A 19,020-nucleotide genomic window follows, 5' to 3' on the forward strand; every position below is an offset into this window, starting at 1 on the left:
GTCATCTGAGTCAATATGAATTTTATTAACACACATCTGTCAAAGTCTGTACAAACCAAAACATTCCTATGTTTTAAAATGTCCATTATTACAAACATACAAAGAAACAGAAGGTGTTACCAAAAGTTACTCAATTTCATGGTAAAATGCTGTCATGATTTTTTTAAAAAAATCAACATTTCAAGACTGAGGTTTCCTCTTTACCGTTCAGGAGCTCATGGTAGTTTAGAAAATGTATAGGTTTGCTGAATATTAAATGCTAAGACCTTAAAAAAAGATTTAGTATAAAACTAAATGAGCGTCTGTGTACTGTCTCATTTCCCACGCACGAGTTCTCAGTTTTACCTTTTGTTTAAGAGACCAGGACTGTAATTCTTTTTCTACCAACTTTTTCCCACAGCCAACACAAATGACCTGAAATATATCGTATGGTAATTTATCTTTACCTAAAAGTTTCTCATTCAAAAAGTTACAAAACGATTCAGCAAGGCAGTTTTCCCTGCTTAGAAGGGAAAGCTGCGTTCCCTACCACAGTACTTTATGAACATGTCCTTCGAGCCTCCTGTCAGAAAGAGCCCTCATGGCCGTACCTCTGTCCATTTGTCTGAGAATGCCACCGCACACTAGAGAGCACTGTGGACAAGTGACCGTGACTGCTCTGACGCTGGTGGACTGTGGTATAAATGTCACCTGTCTCCATGATCTGCTCTAACGCCAGCAGCACCTGCACTGATCCCAAGGTCTGTTCTGGGTCAGGGCACATACAACCCATTTCTAGTTTCTTTCACAAAAATCCAAGAGTGAGGCTCCACATCCGAACCTCTCCCTTCCCACCTGCCTACTGGGTCACGATGGGCGAAGGGCACACTGGGGGAGACCCCGCTGCTGCCAGGAATCCTTGCTCTCTAGACATTCTCAGTCAGAACAGGGAGCTCACAGGATGGGGTGGACAGAGGGAGGAAGTTCAGTGAGACTCCTCCCCATCACACAGCCCATGCCTAAGCAGTCCATGCCAACCCCGGGAAACACACAAGAGTTCAAATCTCATCCCACTTGATCTGCTCATGTTAAAAAAAACAAAAACAAAAAAACCGTGCTCTGTTGACAGCCTGGCGTGACAGCTGACACGAGCGGATGTTTTTAAAAAAGAAGTGGCAGTGTGGGAATTTAACATTATGTGAAAGAAGAGGGAGGGGGAAGGGAAGCGTCCAGTACAACCTGGACAACCGTTCTTTCTGCCCTTACTGAAAGACAGACTGGTCAAGTCTCTGCACCCTAAGCATCTCCGCAAATGCTCTTCCACAGAGTCCTCCAAAGGCACTTAGCTCCACACTTACACCTCCAGCATTTACCTTAGCCTTAAGACTCTAAGGTAACGAGAAAAAAATGATTGGATTCTTTTACTAAAAGCTAGCAAACAGGTTTGGATTTTTTTTTCTTTTTTTTTGAAGAGGCATTGCTTTTACAAGAACTAGCCAGCCTACCATCATTCCTTTATCAAGAAAAGGTTTCCTTTTTGAAAAATAAATAAAACTCTGTCTATACATAGTACAAAGATCATACATAATATACCTGGAAAAACCCAAGAGTATACCCTGAAGCAAAAAGTTTATTGGCGAGAGAAAGCCTCTCTCAGCGCACGAAGTCTCAAGGTGGCAGTTCTCAAGGTTCAGAGGGCGGCAGTGATGCACAGTGGGTGACAGACTACTTGGCGTGGGGATGGCAGGTGTGCCGGTGGACAGAAACTCTGCACAGAACACTGAGCAGTGACCACTATGGAAAACACCGAGTACTAAAATAGAGGGAGGGAGGAGTACAGGGGAGCGGAGGAGGGAGAGGAGGAGGGAGGGGAGGAGGAGGGGGCCTGAAGCCCCAAATGCTCAGCATGCAGTCGTAACACGGCACAAACCAGGTGTGTCCATTCAGCCCACTACATTCGCACAAAGGGTAATGGTAAGAAAATAGAGATTTTGTAAGAAAGCACAATTCCCAGAGAACAGCCAGGTGGCCAACCCTGACCAGGAGCACCGGCTGTTGTCTCTGGGAGCCTTCTTGTGGTCCTCACGGAGACGTAATGGTGCCTGACTTCTCGGACTTCTTGCTCTTGGACAAAGCAGCTGCCTGTTTGAGAAGCTCTCGGTTTTTGGCCTAAAATAATAAAAATAAAAAGTCAGTGCAAGAACAGCCTTCAAAAGATGGTTCAAAGCCGGGCGGTGGTGACGCATGCCTTTAATCCCAGCACTCGGGAGGCAGAGCCAGGCGGATCTCTGTGAGTTCGAGGCCAGCCTGGGCTACCAAGTGAGTCCCAGGAAAAGCGCAAAGCTACACAGAGAAACCCTGTCTCGAAAAACAAAACAACAACAACAAAAAAGATGGTTCAAAACATGGTATGTACTCACTCATAAGTGGATTCTAGATATAAAGCAAAGGACAATCAGACTGCAACCCACAGATCCAGGGAGGCTACATAGCAGGGGGGACCCTAGGATGACTGTGGCTTAGAATAAGTTTTGGTTTTACTCAATTACTGGGCAAGCCTCAGTGAAACATTTCACTATTAGGATAAGAATTTGTACTGTATCAAGCTGATAATAGAAAAATAAATAAATAAAAGGGAAAAAAAAGTGAAGAAGAAAAAAAAAAGACCTGAGCTACAGGTAGGCAGTTCCTCTCTGCTCCCTCTTGGGTTTGGATGCTGAGATGGAAGAAGAGCGTGGCAATATTAAGAACAGCTTGGGACTATAACTCGGCTTTCCAGGACCCTATGATAAATCTCCCATGATGTAATGAGTCTTTATCCCCTAATAAATTCCTTCACTCTTTAAAAAAAAAGATGGTTAGTAGATGGTCTCTGTGCAGAGTGAGTTTAGTGGGTAATAATAATAATAACAACAATGTGAGAGCAGCGGTCTGCAGACGTAAAGGAGGGGACACCGAGGGGCAGGCACTGGTCCAGGGAGGAGAATAACAGGAAGTTCTGGGGCGTGACACCTGCTTGAGTAAAACAGTGAAGCGCACTGGTGAGCCTGGTCTCTCGGGACCACTGTTACAGAAGATGACGTGTGCAACACAGACCAACCAGGGAGCCTTAATGAGCAGAATAAGTACATCTATAATTCAGACATCTGGACTCACATCTGGTGAATTAAAGAAATAAAAGAGCACATTTGTTAATTCCAGTTCTTGGGAGAAAAAGATGAAAACACACTCAAATGAAACAATGAAAGACGTCTGAAGGGGGTTTCTGTACTCTGTAAACAGAGAAAAAAATCTAAGGGATGGTTACCAAACACAATCATGAGCACAGCGGGTCACCACTCACTCACCTGCAACTGCTCTGTGACTTCTTTGTGGGTTTTCTCCATTTGGTTCATTTTGGCCCGAGTTTGAGACTCCTGATACTGAAAATCAGCCTTCAGCTCTGTAATCTGAAGGAAAAGAATCAGTGACTTCAACTCCTTCATAATAGTCAATGTTTGGTATTGGAGATCTACAGTCTTCCAATTTCCTGGGACCCAGGGCTCTCCTGCATAGCCACACAGCCATCAAAGCCACACAGCATCCTTTTTCCTTGAGGCTTTTCTGAAGATTCACAAACCTGGAGCTCACTACCCTTCTCCCTTTCTGCCCCTCTCCCCTCCATCTTCCAAGTCCCAAGGTCAAGAATTCTCCTGCCTCAGGCTCCCCAGTGGCTGCAGTTACAGCTGCTCAATACCTCCCTCCAAATCTGAGGAAACCGTTCTGGTTGGCCACAATGGTGGTACATAAGTATAACCTAAGCACTCAAGAGGCCAAGGCAGGAGGGCTACCTTGAGTTCAAGGCCAGCCTAGGCTATATAGTGAGATTGTCTCAAATACACACCCAAACAACAACAAAAAACTTGACTTAAACTACTACTTCCTTGAAGATTTGATAGCTCTGAAAACCCTTTGAATGCTCGTTTACAAGCTAGAGAAGAATTGCAAGTGATCATTGCTCTCAATTCCAAAAACACTGTTTATTACCCATTCAATCTTCACTTATTACTTTATTTAACTTTTAACTCTATTATTATTTGTGTATGACATGTGTCCCTGGAGGTCAGAGGGCAGCCCTGGGGAGCTGCTTCTCCCCTTTCCTCAACAGTGGGTTCCAGGAGCCAATCAGGGTGTCAGGCTTTCCAAGGCAGCACTTTACCGACCCAGCCAGCTCACTGCATCTAGTGTTTGGTTTATTAAAAACATTTGTGAGTTACATTTGCTTATCCACTTACACGTGAGTGTGTGTGTGCGCCACAGTGTGCATGTGGAGGTCAGAGGAGAACTCCAAGAGTCCGCTCTCTCTTTCTACCATGGAGATCCTGGGGATCAAACTCAGGTCATTGGGTTTGGTGGCCACCTCACTGGCCCTACTGTTTTTAAAAATTAACTCACACTTTGTCCTATATTTATAATAGCCTGAGGTCTAAAAGGTTAAGTATGCCACGAGGACCAGCAGTGTTAACGTGGTGCTGATCCAACTGCAGACTCCTATCTACTGACTGCAGGTTCAGAGGAGGGCGGCTAACAGACAGTGACTGGTGAGCTGAGTCGAGACAGACCAGCAACAGGCAGGGAAGCGGAAGAGTCCAGACACAGGCACAAAGACAGGCCACCAAGGGCTGTTACCAACGGCTGACGACTTCACAGCAGCAGATGGGGCTAAGGATGGGCGGCCACGACACAGCAGAGACAATACCCTAACTGGGCAGTGTGACTGTCGTCTTGGAAGCTACAGGACTAAGTTTAGTTGGTTTGCTCTTTTCAAGACTTGAGTTCTGCGAGGAGGAAGCAAGCGCTCTTCTGGCCCCTACTGTGCAGAAGTCTGCCTGTGCCGTGTTCATCTGGTCCAAGACATGTGAGTCTGTCATCTGTCACTCACACAGAAGAATGGAAAAAATCCAGGGACTGGGGGCTGATGTGAATGGTTAAGTGCTTGCCTAACCCGCACAAGGCCTTGGTTTCCATCTCTAGGACTCCCCCCAAAATGCATGAAAACAAACACAAGAACTTCTACAAAATTTAAACCAGGCATGGTGATGCACACCTGTAATCTCAGAACCAGGGAGACAGAAGATCAGAAGTTCAAAGTCATCCTGAGCCACACATGAATTCAAGGCCAGCCTGGGCTATACACAATCCTAGCATGCATCTATAAAACCAGCACTTGAGAAGCAAAGGCAGAACTGCCACAAGTTCAAGGACAGTCTGGTCTGCTAGCAAGTTCCAGAAAGCGAGGACTCTACAGCAAGCCTCTCTCAAAAAATCGGGACAAGGGTCAAGGAGGTGGTTCAGAGGGTATAAATCAGCATTCTCAACCTGTGGGCTGAGACCCCTTGGGCAAACCTCTGTCTCCAAAAATATTTACATTACAGTTCATACTATTAGATGGTTTTGTTTGTTTTGGAGACAGGGTTTCTTTCTCTGTATAGTCCTGTATAGTAGTGTGTTAACTAGGAATGTAGCTCAGTAGCACAGAATTTCCTAGCACACACAAGACCCTGGGTTTAGTCCCCAGTAACCGGCCCCTTCCTCACCACACCCACACACACACACACACACACACACACCCACACACACACACACACACACACACACACACACACACAGAGTATATTGTTATATGCTCCCTGCTGGACTGCCTGGTGCATACTAGACAAGCACTCTGAAGCCGAGCTACACCCTCAGCCTTCCCCGTGGCTTTTATACACTGTGTCTGTTGGGTTCATAACTGATGTCCTGTCTGAGAAGTGGGAACTCCTTGGCAATGCTGAGAAAAATCAGCGTTCTGAACCCCTAGGCTGAGGTGGACGGACCAACACAATGCCACCCCATGAGCCGACCTGGCAGACACACACTCTTCTCAGGGAGTCCCACGCTGACCACAGGCTCCCTTGCAGAGCACCAGTGCTAAGTAGCTAACAGAGGGGAGCATCATTCCCCGTCCCATGGTCTTCCTTCCCTCTGTAAACCTGGCCCGAAAGGCGGTCATGAAACCCTACCTTCTTCTCTTTCTCTAAGATCATCTGGTCCTTCTGATGCAGCATCTTCTTCAGAGTGGCCACCTCCTCCTTCAGCTGGGCAATGATGACAAAGTGGTCGGTGCCAGGGGAGTCCAGAGCCAGGTCTGGGGAAAAGCTGGGTAGAAGTGGAGAGAGACATTTCCTAACTCTACTTCAGGCTGTACTCCAGGTCACCTGATGGGGGCCGTCGGGGCTTCGGTGACTATCTGAATTCCTGCCGTCAGGTTCATTACTCTGTCCACATCAGACTCACCAGTGTCTGCTGGACTTGAACTAAGTACAGGAAAGGTGGTCATCAGAAAATGATGCCAACCCCAAACCAACCCCACAACCTGTCATATGTGGGACCAAAATTAACATGAGATCCCAAAAGCCAAGCTTATTACCGCAGGCTCATTGAAGATCTCCAGCCACATTTGTGATTAGAGAACTGTCCTAGAATCCTCGATAGACTATCTATTATGAGCGCACGCTCAGCCCTAAAGTCCTGTGATGAGGTTCAGCTCCTAAGAAACTGAGACACCACCTGGCTGGTGGTGGTGCACAGCTTTAATCCCAGCAATTGGGAGGCAGGGGTGGGCAGATCTCTGTGAATTTGAGGCCAGCCTGGTCTACAAAGTGAGTTCTAGGACAGCCATGACTGTTATAGGGAGAAACCCTGTCTCAAAAAAAGAAAAGAAACTGTAGCTCCCACCTTGAAGCACGCAGTCTCCCCTAAAAAGATGGGGTGTACAGGAAGACTAGCTTCTGTGCTGCAAAGGCAGCCTAGAATCTTAATATTCAGCAGGCTGAGGCATGAGGACTTCTGAGTCTGGGGCCCACCTAGGCTATAGTGAATTTCAGGACAGCCTGAGCTCCGGTATGAGACTTGTCTCAAACAACAACAAAAAGAATTTGGAGCCGGGCGGTGGTGGCGCACGCCTTTAATCCCAGCACTCGGGAGGCAGAGCCAGGCGGATCTCTGTGAGTTCGAGGCCAGCCTGGTCTCCAAAGCGAGTTCCAGGAAAGGCGCAAAGCTACACAGAGAAACCTTGTCTCGAAAAACCAAAAAAAAAAAAAAAAAAAAAAAAAGAAGAGGTTTTGGCCGGGCGGTGGTGGCGCACGCCTTTAATCCCAGCACTCGGGAGGCAGAGCCAGGCGGATCTCTGTGAGTTCGAGGCCAGCCTGGGCTACCAAGTGAGTCCCATGAAAGGCGCAAAGCTACACAGAGAAACCCTGTCTCGAAAAACCCAAAAAAAAAAAAAAAAAAACAAAAAGAATTTGGGATGCTTAGTGGAGGAAGGGACAAAGGGGACAAACTCCAGTCACATCACATGCTTTTCACGACTCTCCACTTTGTCAAAGTACTGGTGACGCTCATGTCCTTTTAGCAGACCCTCCTCATTTCTCCCATTTCAGGAAATCTGTAAGGCCTTGAGATTACATGCAAAATCTTTTCTGCGTCTACAACAGGAGGTTTTCTGGGTGAGGATCCAAAGTTTTCCGAGATGCCTCAGAACAAACCAGGAACCACTGCCAGAAGGTCACTTCCGGTCTGTTTTTAGGGAGTTCCCAAAAGTTTACTTTTCTCCACAATCTTTAAAGCAATACACAACTCTGGATACTGATCTCAATCCTCTGTCAACAGAGCAACAACAGGACTCCTTCCGGAATCTTATATGGCAGCTAATAAGCAGTGTTGGAAGACACTCAACCAGCCTTCCGACTGCACACGCTCCCTCATGGTTACCAAGTCAGATACTCCTATGGCTGGGCTGGAGCCCATCCACATGCAGCATCTGGAACAGAGCACTGGAGGAAGACTGGACTGATGTTCTCCTAACTGATGAATGTCCCCAAGTGCAAGTTCGGGGTGAGCAAGAGTCAATGCAAACTAAGACAACAGGTGTTCAGGATAAGGGTCCATCAGTCTTCTCCAAGTTCAGATCTAGAAGTTCCCTTGTATCTGTTTCAATACCCACCAAAACATGTCTTCCCTCAACCCAACAGAGTATTTAAACTCCTAACTATAGCAAGTAAGGGCATAGTACTGGCTGACGGGTGTGTGTGTGTGTGTGTGTGTGTGTGTGTGTGTGTGTGGTGGGGGTGGGGGGTGGGGGTGGGGGTGGTGTAACTCTCCACTGTCTCCAAAGCTCCAAACGCTCTTCTCTGCCTGCTTCTCAGGAGACTCTCTCTCTCTTGCTGCTGTTGGCAGTGCTGGGGATTGAAGCTGGGGCCTCCTGCATGAGACTAGAACGCTTTACCACTGAGCTGAAGCACCAGCCATAGAAATTAATCTTACACCAATCAACTCTTGGCAAAACCAGCCCAGTGTATCCTGCATGGGCCTGATCCCTCTGAAGCCAGGAGCTCACTCAACACTAGAAGAGAAAGCAAGGACTAGTTACCAAGGCAGAAAGCTAGTCTCTCCAATACCTCCACACACAGGGAACTTAGTGCTGCTCCAAGACATTTCCTGCCTTTTCTGAAAGCTTCTAGCATAAGAACAGGGTCTCTGCTAAGAGGCTGAGGCAGGCTGAGGCAGGGAGATCGGAGATTCAAGGCCCACCCTCAAGACAAACAACTCTTTTCCTGAGTTGAAGCAAAACAGGGCTGCAGTAACGAGCACACTGCCCAGAGGCCATCTTCAAAGGCCACAAGGAAGCCCAAGGCTGCAGGCTCAAAGGCAGAGAATAAAATGAAATTTAAAAAGTCCTTTGGAAATGACAAACTGTAGGTGCCTGGCTGCCACCCGTTGCTAAATTGGATTCTGGACTGCCTACGGAGCACTTAGCAGTATGACTGAAGAGTGACCGGCATAGTTTCTCAAGGAAGAAACACTGTCTAACTCCTATTCCTCAAATCAGAAAGTTCTGGTCACAATTTTAACTAGGGAATTAGAAAACATTGGGCGGGGGCTGTGACTTCGTAGACAACTGAAAAACAAATAGACTAAGCCACCTTCTAGGTATAAAACATCAGAGAAAGCTAAGATAATGTGTTCTACAGCGTGAAAAGCTGGGGGACAATGAATAGGAGGGTAGGCGGGGCATGGCGGTGCACTCCATTAATCCTATCGCTCGGGAGGCAGAGGTAGATGCAGGCAGATCCCTGGGTTCCAAACCAGCCTGGGTCTGCACAGAAAGTTCCAGGACTGCTTCTTAGTCTGTTGGCAAAGGCTAAGTATAGCAGTAATATTCTTATCAATTTAATAGAAAGTTCCAGGCCAGCCAGGTCTACATAGGGAGACCCTGTCTCAAATGAGAGAGAGAGAGAGAATGTGCCTCAATATTAAATAAGATTATGGCAGTAAAAGATCAACATACAACTGTCATGAGGCAACATACAGAAGACATAAGGAATAAAATTTAAAGAGTAAAAGCATAAATTTTAAAAAGTTAGTGTTGCCAGGCAGCGGTGGTACATGCCTTTAATCCCAGCACTCAGGAGGCAGAGCCAGGTGGATCTCTGTGAGTTCGAGACCAGCCTGGTCTACAAGTGAGTTCCAGGACAGGCACTAAAACTACACAGAGAAACCCTGTTTCAAAAAACAAAAACAAAAAAATAGTGTTGGAGATAGAAACTAAGGGCCTTGTGCTAAGGAAGCACTCACCAGTGACTCCCCGGCTGCTCCAGCCCTGAGCATGTAAGTACATTCATACTTCAGGGCTAGAGATGCACCTTAGTCCACAGTACTTGCCCTGCATGTACAAGGCCCTGGGCCAGATCCCTAGTAATACAGAAACCTGGAAGAGTGGTCCCTGCTTGTAATTCCAGGACTCAGGAGGGAGATGGGGTACTCAGAAGCTCAAGGTCATCCTCCACTACACAGAGATTGAGGCCAGCCTGGGATACACGAAACCCTCTCTACACTTCCCCATTCACTCACTCACTCACTCACTCTCTCTCTCTCTCTCACACACACACACACACACACACACACTCATACACACTATATGAAGTCTTGCTTGGGCAGCACATATACTAAAACTGGAACAATACAAAGATCAGCAGGGCCCTGTGTAAAGATGACATGCAAATTCCTGAAGCATTTCATATGTATAAATAAAATAGTTTGAATATTAAAAAGGAGGATAAAAATTATAGAAATGCCTCTTTTGTTACTGTTTTTTGAAGCAGTGTCTCATGCATTCCAGCCTTATTTGAGTCCCTATGTAGTTGATGATAACCTTGAACTCTTGATTCTCCTGCCTCACCTCCTAAGTGCTGGGATGACAGGCGGGTGACACCAGCCTAGCTTCAGAATGCTTTATTCAAAGCAAAGAAAAAGAGCAGGAAAAAAACCACAAAAAAGTAAAAAGGATAACAAAATGCAACTTATGTTGTGTTATGAATATTTAAAAGAAATGCAAATAAGTTGACTAAATTATTAAGAGCACTAATAATGCAGGGACATTTAAAAGAAATGTGTTCATGGATGAACATTTCTGTGGCAGCAGAAAAAATTACCTACATTTTCAAACTATCAGATAAACATGGTGGCACATCCTGTAATCAGTGGGCTGGGGTAAGAGGACTACCTCAAGTCTGAGATCAGCCTGGACTACTACCAAGTTCCAGGAGAACCAAAATTACAGTGAGACTATCTCTAACCCTCCCCTCCCTGCACAAATAAAACAAAAACAACAACTTTCTAAAATTAGTATGAGGCTAGGGATACAGCCTAGTGGTAGAACACTTTCCTAATAGGAAGCCCTAGGTTCAATCCCCAATATCACATACACACAAAAACAGTATGGGAAAAATGATCTTTTAATGTCTTCTCTGGAGGACATAATAAAAGACCATGTACCTAAGGAAAGACTAGCATCCCACTGAACAAAACCATCCTTACTTGTGGCCGGATGTGAGTCAACAATCTGCAGGGCCAACCTAGGTTTTAGCTTGGCACATCTCAGGCAACAGACAGTAGACTAGCAGCGAAACCTCAAGACAAGCAAGCTGGCCAAGGTAAAGCTGCTAGAGACTGGGCCGGCAGAGATGCAGCTCTGAAGGAGCTTCCGGGGACCATCAGCACGGCCTGGGGATAAGGAAGCGGATGGGAATGGTGGATCTGAAAGTACAGGGCTGGGCTTTAGTGGTCTGCTTTCTAGGACTTTCAAAAAAATGCCTTCCTTGAAGCAGTTTTTACAGAATCACGCAAAGGTGATGGACACATCTGTTTTCTTCACAACAGCCCAACTGGCTGCTCAAAGGAATGGGCGAAGAGACCAGAAAGTTGGTCTGCATGGTTCTTTCCACATACAACCTGAAAAACTTAAGCATTTCCAGAAGGTTCAAGAAGATGAAAACCAATTAAACTAGTGTTGACAGACACTGCCCTGGTAGGATCTGATATCAAATAAATAAAAATGCAGCAGGAAGAGGAGACTCCACAGACGATTTGCATTCTGGGAGGTAAAGCAACAGGCGGCCCTGATACGGCCCTGGCTGGTGGCTCCCACAGCCACGCTGGCTGGGAGGGAGGGCTGCGAATGTTCTCAGAATGGAGAAGAGTCCAAGGACTTTGGGGAAGGGTCAGGTGATCTCACTTCAGGATGCCTGGGCCTGGAGGAACAGGAAAATGGATGGCTCCAAGACTCTGTTGAGAGGCAGCCCACTGCACCAACGCAGCCGGGCTCTGGGTATTAGGACAAAGCAGCTCATGAGAGGAAGCATCGTTGAGAGGAGAGGAGAGGAGCAATGAAAATATGCATTTAGGCAGGCCCAAATGAAACAAACCACTGAACTCCATCTCCTTCTCGTCTGTCCCAGCATGTCCTGGAAGACTCCAAAGAAGTGGGAATATCCGGGCAGACATGCAGCCCTACCTTCACCCTGCCCCTGCTCTCTCTAAATCAACTCCCCCTGGAGGCTACAGGCCCAGAACACACAGAAAAACATTCATCTCCTCACTTCTTAGACTTCCTTAGTGGACTGAAGAATAACTACAGTTAATCCAGTTACTAGTTCTAAATATGTATTTTTTGTTTTTGAACTGGGTTTCACTATGTAGCCCTGGCTGGCCTTGAACTCACAGAGATCTATATGCCTCTGCCTCTGCCTCCCAAGTGCTGGGATTAAAAGAGTATGCCATCACACTATCTTGTTTCTGTGGCCTGGCCACCCTTCTGACTAACTTCCCAAGTTTTGGGACTACAGGCAAGGCCAGCATTGCCCACTAAGTTCTTATATTCACCTGATAACAGCTATCAGTAGCGCTTATCCGTAACTATCAAGTGACTAGCGTAGCACCCGTAACAGGTCCACTCAGGACCCTGGCTAGCTCTGAGGTAACCTCAAGTGTAGTCAAGAACTATGTATGCATTTCAAGTGCGTGAGCACTCATACTCCAACTGGCTCACCTGTCTCCGTTAGTTGTGATTGACTCAAACTTGGATTTTTTCTTTGGGATTTCATTTTGAATTGAAGATGTAGAAAGTGTTTTCTGGCTTTTGATGGCAAAAAGAGAGAGAGACACATTAGAAATCAAAGATTAATAAAACACTCCAAGGAAAGTCTGTCAAGTGGGCCAACAATGTTCTGGGCAACGGCTTATTATTTTTGATTTGTAAAATCTTCCAAGGTACTTTATAGGTTTGGATGCTTGGATGCATGGGTAGCCAGTTTCTACAGGGTCAAAAACCATTTTGATCTTAATTACTTACTTCCTGACTGATTAATAGTTATGAAAACAGAACTGATCAAACTGTAAGAAATGTCTTTTCTGGTTTAGAAAGTCTCTTCCATTTCCTATCCCCCATGCATCTTCCATCTCATAGCGCTAGGAAGGACCGACAAGTCATCCCCCGACAAGTCAGTACCTGACTTACCCAAGGAGAGTCAGCAGGAAAGCTGTAACAAAAGCCAAGCAGGCACGCCTGAACTCCTAGCCTTTCTCATGACATCTCTGTGAATGCACGCTGGACCGCAGTCCCACAGAAGAACTAGGTTTAGATGTAGTACCGTCACTCACAGCTGGCTCTAACACCAAAGCCCGGAGCCTGCCCCTGCCATGAAATCCCTTCCTTCGGACGATGTCCCAATGCCACACGCAAGGGGCTCAATGCCTCAGTGCCTCAGGGTGGTTCTCTACATGTGTGTAGTGGGGGTGAGGGTGGGAGAAGTTGGGGTATGTGAGGATGAGACAGGGTTTCATGTAGCTCAGGTTGGCCTAGAACTCCCTATGTAGCCGTGGCTGGCCTTGATCTCCTGACCCTTCTGCTTCCACCTCCAGAGTGCTGGTGTTACAGGAGTGCACCACCACCTCCAGGCCGAGATGAAGTTTCTGTAACATTTCTTAGCTTACCTATACTTGCACTAAAAGAGCAGCCCCGATGGGAAGCGCTATAAACCAAGGCCTTGCAAACATTAGGCAAACACTACACTGAGCGACATCCCCAGTCCTCAGTTCCCCTTTCTTTCAGTGCCTTCTCTACTAGCCAGGGTATTGCTGCCCACACAGGCTGGGTCTTTCCCTTGCATAGGCCCCTCAGTAGTGCCCATAGGCCCCCGACGTGTGTGCAGACCCTCTCCTCCTCCTCCAGTTTCCAACAACACAAACGGTCTGACGTTCTCCTGGGTTCTGTGTGCTCCCAGGCCCTCTAGTCCTCTGCTAGTCCCTCTCCTAGGAAGCCCCTGCCTTGTCCTCATCTGACAAGTTCAGTCCATAGAGGGACAGTTACAGCAAGCTCTTCTCCAAGTCAGCTTTCCTGCCTTTCTACCTGAATCTTGACAAATCTGCAAAGTGGTGCCCATTGCATTAGACTGTGATGACTTGATTACAAATCTGTCTTCTCTACCAGAAGGCATACCATTGAGAGCAGCATGGCTTTTATTCATCTCTGAATTCCCAGCAGAGTCCCTGGCCCATGAGAGTACTTAATAATGCCTAGTGAGCAAACAAACCATAATGACGGTAATAAGAAAAAACAGCTAAGACCCACTGAATACCGCCATTAGAAAACAAACTGCTATTCATGGACTATAAAATTTGCCTTCACAACAACCCCATGAGGTAAAGCTATTCTCTTTCTCATTGTCGAGAAAATTTGCTGGAGACAGGATTAAACCTGAGCCCAATTCTCAACATCACTGTATATACTCTTAAAAGAAGCTTCAGCCATCAACAAAAGGACATCTTTCAACTGGCTCCCACCCTGAAAAAGTCTAGAATACCAATCAACTATTTGTCCAAATATATATATATTTAAAATGTGGTCTATAGCCAGGAAACAAAACGTCCAATCCCCAAGGGAGTATGCACAGTTAGAGTTGAGAATCCCACTTCCAAGTTCCTCACACCTTAAAGACTTAATACAGAAACCTCCTTGGCCCTTGCAGGCAGGAACTACAGAAATGGCAAGCCAGACTTCCTAAAGGCTTGTAGCAACAGGAACACTTCTGAGATGCCGCCCTCCTCGACGGCCTGAGGAGCGGGGCTCCCGGCCTGCCGGCTCCTGCAGTCCCCTCATGGACCTGGTTACCTGTTGTAATGGCCGCCACCACCCAGGCGGCTGAACTGCCCCTTCTCCTGATGGCTGGCTCGAGAAGAGCTGCTCAGGTGTCTCCTCTGCTCTTTGGTCTTCTGAAGGACGCGCTTGTAGGACAGCGTACACAGCCAGCACAGGAGCTTCCCATCTACCTGAAAGACGAGACACAGTTCAGGAGGTGAGGTCTGTGCTAACCGTGACCCCTAAAACCCTGGGCTAGACCCACTCAGGTTAGCTCCAGCCCTGCCACCTGCAAGCTGTGTGAGCCTGGAGCGGGTCACAGACTGTAGTGACAATGGACAGAGACCACTCAGTATGGTGCCATACACATAAAAACTGACCTCTCTATAGTGCAGTGTTTAATCCTAACACTCGGAAGGCAGAGGCAGGTGGATCTGAAAGTGTAAAGCCAGCCTGGGCTACAGAGTGAGTTCCAGGACAGCAAGGGCTACACAGAGAAACCCTGTCTCAAAAAAAAAAAAAAACAATAAATAAATAAATACATATTTTTATCATGCAACTAAGGAATGCTGAGAGCAGGAATTAAATAGTGTTCCCCAGGGATGAGCCCCCCAACTGGTTATCCAATACCAAGTTGTCGTTCTAAATTCATACACACACAAACAGCACTGGTGGGCTGAGCAGGTGTACTTCCATATTTGTGTGTTTATAAGTATGTACTTAACAACAAGGAAAAAGAGGGCCTGAAATTTGGAGGAGGAAGAGAGCAGGGAATATGGGAGAGGCTGAAGGGAAGAGAGGGAAGGGATGTAATTATATTTTAGTTTAAATTTTTGTTTTGTTTTTTTTCTGGGACAGAATTTCTCTAGGTAGCCCAGGCTGGCCTCAAACTCAGAGATCTGTCTGCCTTTGCCTCCAGAGTGCTGAAATTAAAGGTGTGTGCCACCACTGTCTAGCATAATTTAAAATATTTTTAAATAAAAAATAAAATTTTATTTAAAAAATGTTTATCTCAGTGTGGTAAGACATCTTTACTATCTCAGCAGCACTCGGGAGGTGCGGCCCAGAGACCAGGAGTGCAGGCCAATCTCACTAAACAGCGAGTGCGTCCAAAGCTAGCTGGGTTACAGGAAACCTTATCTCCAAAGACGAACAAAAGCCAAATGTGGTGGTACAACCTTTAACATTAGCACTCAGGAGGCAGAAGCAGGCAGACAGCTGTGGGTTCAAGGCCAGCCTGATCTACAGAGTTCCAGGCCATCCAGGGCTACACAGTGAGAGCCTGTCTCAAATAAACAAAACAAAAAAGGTATTTTCTGTAACTACCTCATTCAGTCTCCCTCTGTTTCTCTGACATAGCTGTTATTCTTGTCAGAAAAGATAAAGAAATGGACACATAATGAGAACAACTTGTCCAAGATCATTGAGCTAGCCCCAGGAACAAGAAAGGACTCAGGGTACTACAAAGCCCAAACTGTCCCCTACCCCTGGAGATGGACAGAACACTAGTTTTTCCCTTTATCTTTATTTATGTGTGGGTGTTCGGCCTGCCTGTGTGTCTGTGTACCAGTGATGTGCAGTGCACTCGGAGGCCAAAGGCGGCCTTGGATTCTCTGGGACTGGAGTTTAAGAGGCCGTTGTGAGCTGCCACGTGGGAACTGGGAATCAAATCTGGTTCAAGAGCAGCCAGTGTTCTTAACCACTGAGCCATCTCTGCAGCCCAGGGAAAAACACTACTAAAGGGACCTCCTGATTATTAACACAGCTTTTCCAACATCTCGTTTAGGGAAAGGTGTCTCAGCTGCCAGGCGGGAATATTCTCATCAGTGAAAGTTATGTCCCTCCACTATTGTCCCTCTGGTTAACAGGAGTCAGCCTTGAGCACACAAGAACTCTGGGCATCGACAGAGTTTCAGGACTGTAACACATTCTCTGTTCCTAAGTATTTCCTGACCACCACAGACGATGTCCAGGCCACTGCCACAGAGAAAAAAGATGAAGGAAGAGCTCACAGCCTAATGGGGTGAGAAACACAGAATACAGAAGATAATGTTTCATAATGCTACATTTCCAAGACAATAAAGGAGTGATAGGAACTGTAACCAAGGGAATTAAAGACTGTCTCCAGCATGTGCTGTGGTATACCTCTGTAATCCAGCACTTGGGGAGGCAGAGGCAAGAGGATTCAAATTCTTCCTCAGCTATACAAGGAGTTCAAAGCCAGCCTGGGCTACATGAGACCCTGTCTCACCTCCTCTTCCTCCGAAAAAGGTCTCTGTAAAGAGGGGCCATCCAAATTAAGACCAAAGAAACCAGTCAGAACTCTCTGGAAAAGGCTGCCTGAAGCAAAGAAGAACCAGCAGAGGAGAGAGAAGAAAACTGGGAGGCCTGAGGACTGAAAGGTGGTCACGGGCGAGGAGAGAGCAGGGCGAAACTGAGCGCTGGGTAAGACCTGGCAAGCATGGCAGAGGAGAGTTTGGGCTTTATCCAAGTAGAAATGGAAGCCACAGCCAGGCAGTGGTGGCACACCCCTTTAATCCCAGCATTCTGGAGGCAGAGGCAGGCGGATCTCTGTGAATTTGAGGCCAGCCTGGTCTACCGAGTGAGTTCTAGGACAGCCAGGGCTACACAGAGAAACTGTGTCTCGAAAAACCAAAAGAAAAAGTTAAAAAAAAAAAAAAAAAAAGGAAGCCACTAGGGGGTTTTAAGAATAGAGAGATTAGTATGACCAAACTCTAAACCATTTTGATCCATCAAGATACTGAACTCAACAGGCACATTCTATGTGATGTGATCTTGGGATCTTTAACTTCAACACAGAAACGTCTGGAGCTGCACAGTAGTACTGGCACCATGGCCTCACTTACGCCATCATCATCTCTACTTCTTAGACTTACACAGACTTTGGCCAATTACCACTCATATGAGGCACTTCTCACTATAATTTGAATTATTTTAAAAGGTTATTACATTATTATTTATTCATGTGGAGGAGGTTTATTTATGCATGTGGAGCTCAGAGGACAATTTACAGAAGCCACTGTCCTCCTTCCTCCACGTGTGTTCTGGAGATGAACTCAGGTCATCAGCCTTGGTAGCAAGAACCTTTATCCGCTGAACAATCTCACAGGCCCCAATTAAATTCTTAAGAAGTGTTACAGGAAGATGGTCATGGTGGCGCGGGCCTTTAGTCCCAGCACGCGTGAGGCAGAGGCAGGCGGATCTCTGTGAATTCAAGGCCAGCCTGGTCTACAAAGCAAGTTCCAGGACAGCCAGGCCTACACAGAGAAACCCTGTCTTGAAAAAACCAAAAAAAAAAGTAAATAAATAAAAAATGTTAGGGGCCAACAAGACTGCGCGGTAGGTAAAGACACTTGCTGCCAAACCTGATGACCTCAGCTCAATACCTGGAAACCACATGGTGGGAGAGAACCAGCTCCTGCAAGTTGTCCTCTGACCTCCACAGGGTACCTGTGGTACATGAACCCAGACGTAAATATACGAAGTGTAACTGTAATAAGACATGGAGAGGGAACATGGGAGCACACACCTTTTGTGTGTGTGTGTGTGTGTGTGTGTGTGTGTGTTTTAGTTTTTTGTTTTCGAGACAGGGTTTCTGTGTAGCTTTGCACCTTTCCTGGATCTCACTCTGTAGACGAGGCTGGCCTCGAACTCACAGAGATCCGGGATTAAGAGAGCTGGGGTTGCTGGGCGGTGGTGGTGCACTCCTTTAATCCCAGCACTCAGGAGGCAGAGCTAGGCGGATCTCTGTGAGTTCGAGGCCAGCCTGGACCATCAAGTGAGTTCCAGGAAAGGCCCAAAGCTACACAAAGAAACCCTGTCTGGAAAATCAAAAAAAAGAGAGAGCTGGGGTTAAGGCATAAACCACCACTGCCCGGCGGGAGCACACACCTTTAATCTCAACAGTCAAGGCCAACCTGGTCTATATACAGTGAGTTCCAGACTAACCAGATACAAAGAGACCTTGTCTTAAAAAGAGAAGAGGAAGCCGGGCAGTGGTGGCGCACGCCTTTAATCCCAGCACTTGGGAGGCAGAGCCAGGTGGATCTCTGTGAGTTCGAGGCCAGCCTGGTCTCCAAAGCGAGTTCCAGGAAAGGCGCAAAGCTACACAGAGAAACCCTGTCTCAAAAAAAAAACAAAAAAACAAAAAAACAAAAACAAAAAAAAAAAAAAAAAAAAAGAGAAGAGGAAAATGGGCTGGGGAGATGGCTCAGTGGTTAAGAGCCCTTGTTCTTACTTCTTTTTTTTTTTTTTTCCTTTTTAATTTTATGAGTCAGGGTTTCTCTGTGTAGTTTTGTGCCTTTCCTGGATCTCACTCTGTAGACCAGGCTGGCCTCGAACTCACAGAGACCCACCTGCCTCTGCCTCCCGAGTGCTGGGATTAAAGGGATGCGACGACGACAATGACGCCGACGCCACCACCCGGCACCCTTGTTCTTGTAGAGAATCCAGCTTGCACGTGGTGACTTGCACCCACACCGCTCCAGGTCCAGGGGTATCAGGCCCACTCCTGACCCTGTCCAGCA

The 19,020-nt window shown here is 46.7% G+C and overlaps 1 protein-coding gene and 1 pseudogene across 4 annotated transcripts in view; one reads left to right on the top strand and one right to left on the bottom strand.

Annotated features, from left to right (window-relative positions):
- Positions 1–19,020, bottom strand: part of Fam76a (family with sequence similarity 76 member A) — a 25,535-nt gene continuing 6,515 nt past the window's right edge. Inside the window, exons 5-10 of one of the 4 annotated variants that reach the window (XM_076565323.1) lie at positions 14,507–14,664; positions 12,386–12,472; positions 11,573–11,701; positions 6,021–6,156; positions 3,327–3,428; positions 1–2,148 (exon numbers count right to left, since the gene is read on the bottom strand). In XM_076565323.1, coding sequence (XP_076421438.1) covers positions 2,062–2,148; positions 3,327–3,428; positions 6,021–6,156; positions 11,573–11,701; positions 12,386–12,472; positions 14,507–14,664 — 699 coding nt within the window. In that variant the 3' untranslated portion in view covers positions 1–2,061. Of the gene's footprint in view, positions 2,149–3,326; positions 3,429–6,020; positions 6,184–11,572; positions 11,702–12,385; positions 12,473–14,506; positions 14,665–19,020 lie in introns of all 4 variants that reach the window. The other 3 variants (XM_076565322.1, XM_006975607.4, XM_006975608.4) reach the window with 3 other exon arrangements.
- Positions 9,985–10,083, top strand: LOC121827726 (U6 spliceosomal RNA; annotated as a pseudogene).

Source organism: Peromyscus maniculatus, chromosome 2, assembly GCF_049852395.1.
Source record: "Peromyscus maniculatus bairdii isolate BWxNUB_F1_BW_parent chromosome 2, HU_Pman_BW_mat_3.1, whole genome shotgun sequence".
In the NCBI taxonomy this organism is placed as follows: Eukaryota; Metazoa; Chordata; class Mammalia; order Rodentia; family Cricetidae; genus Peromyscus; species Peromyscus maniculatus.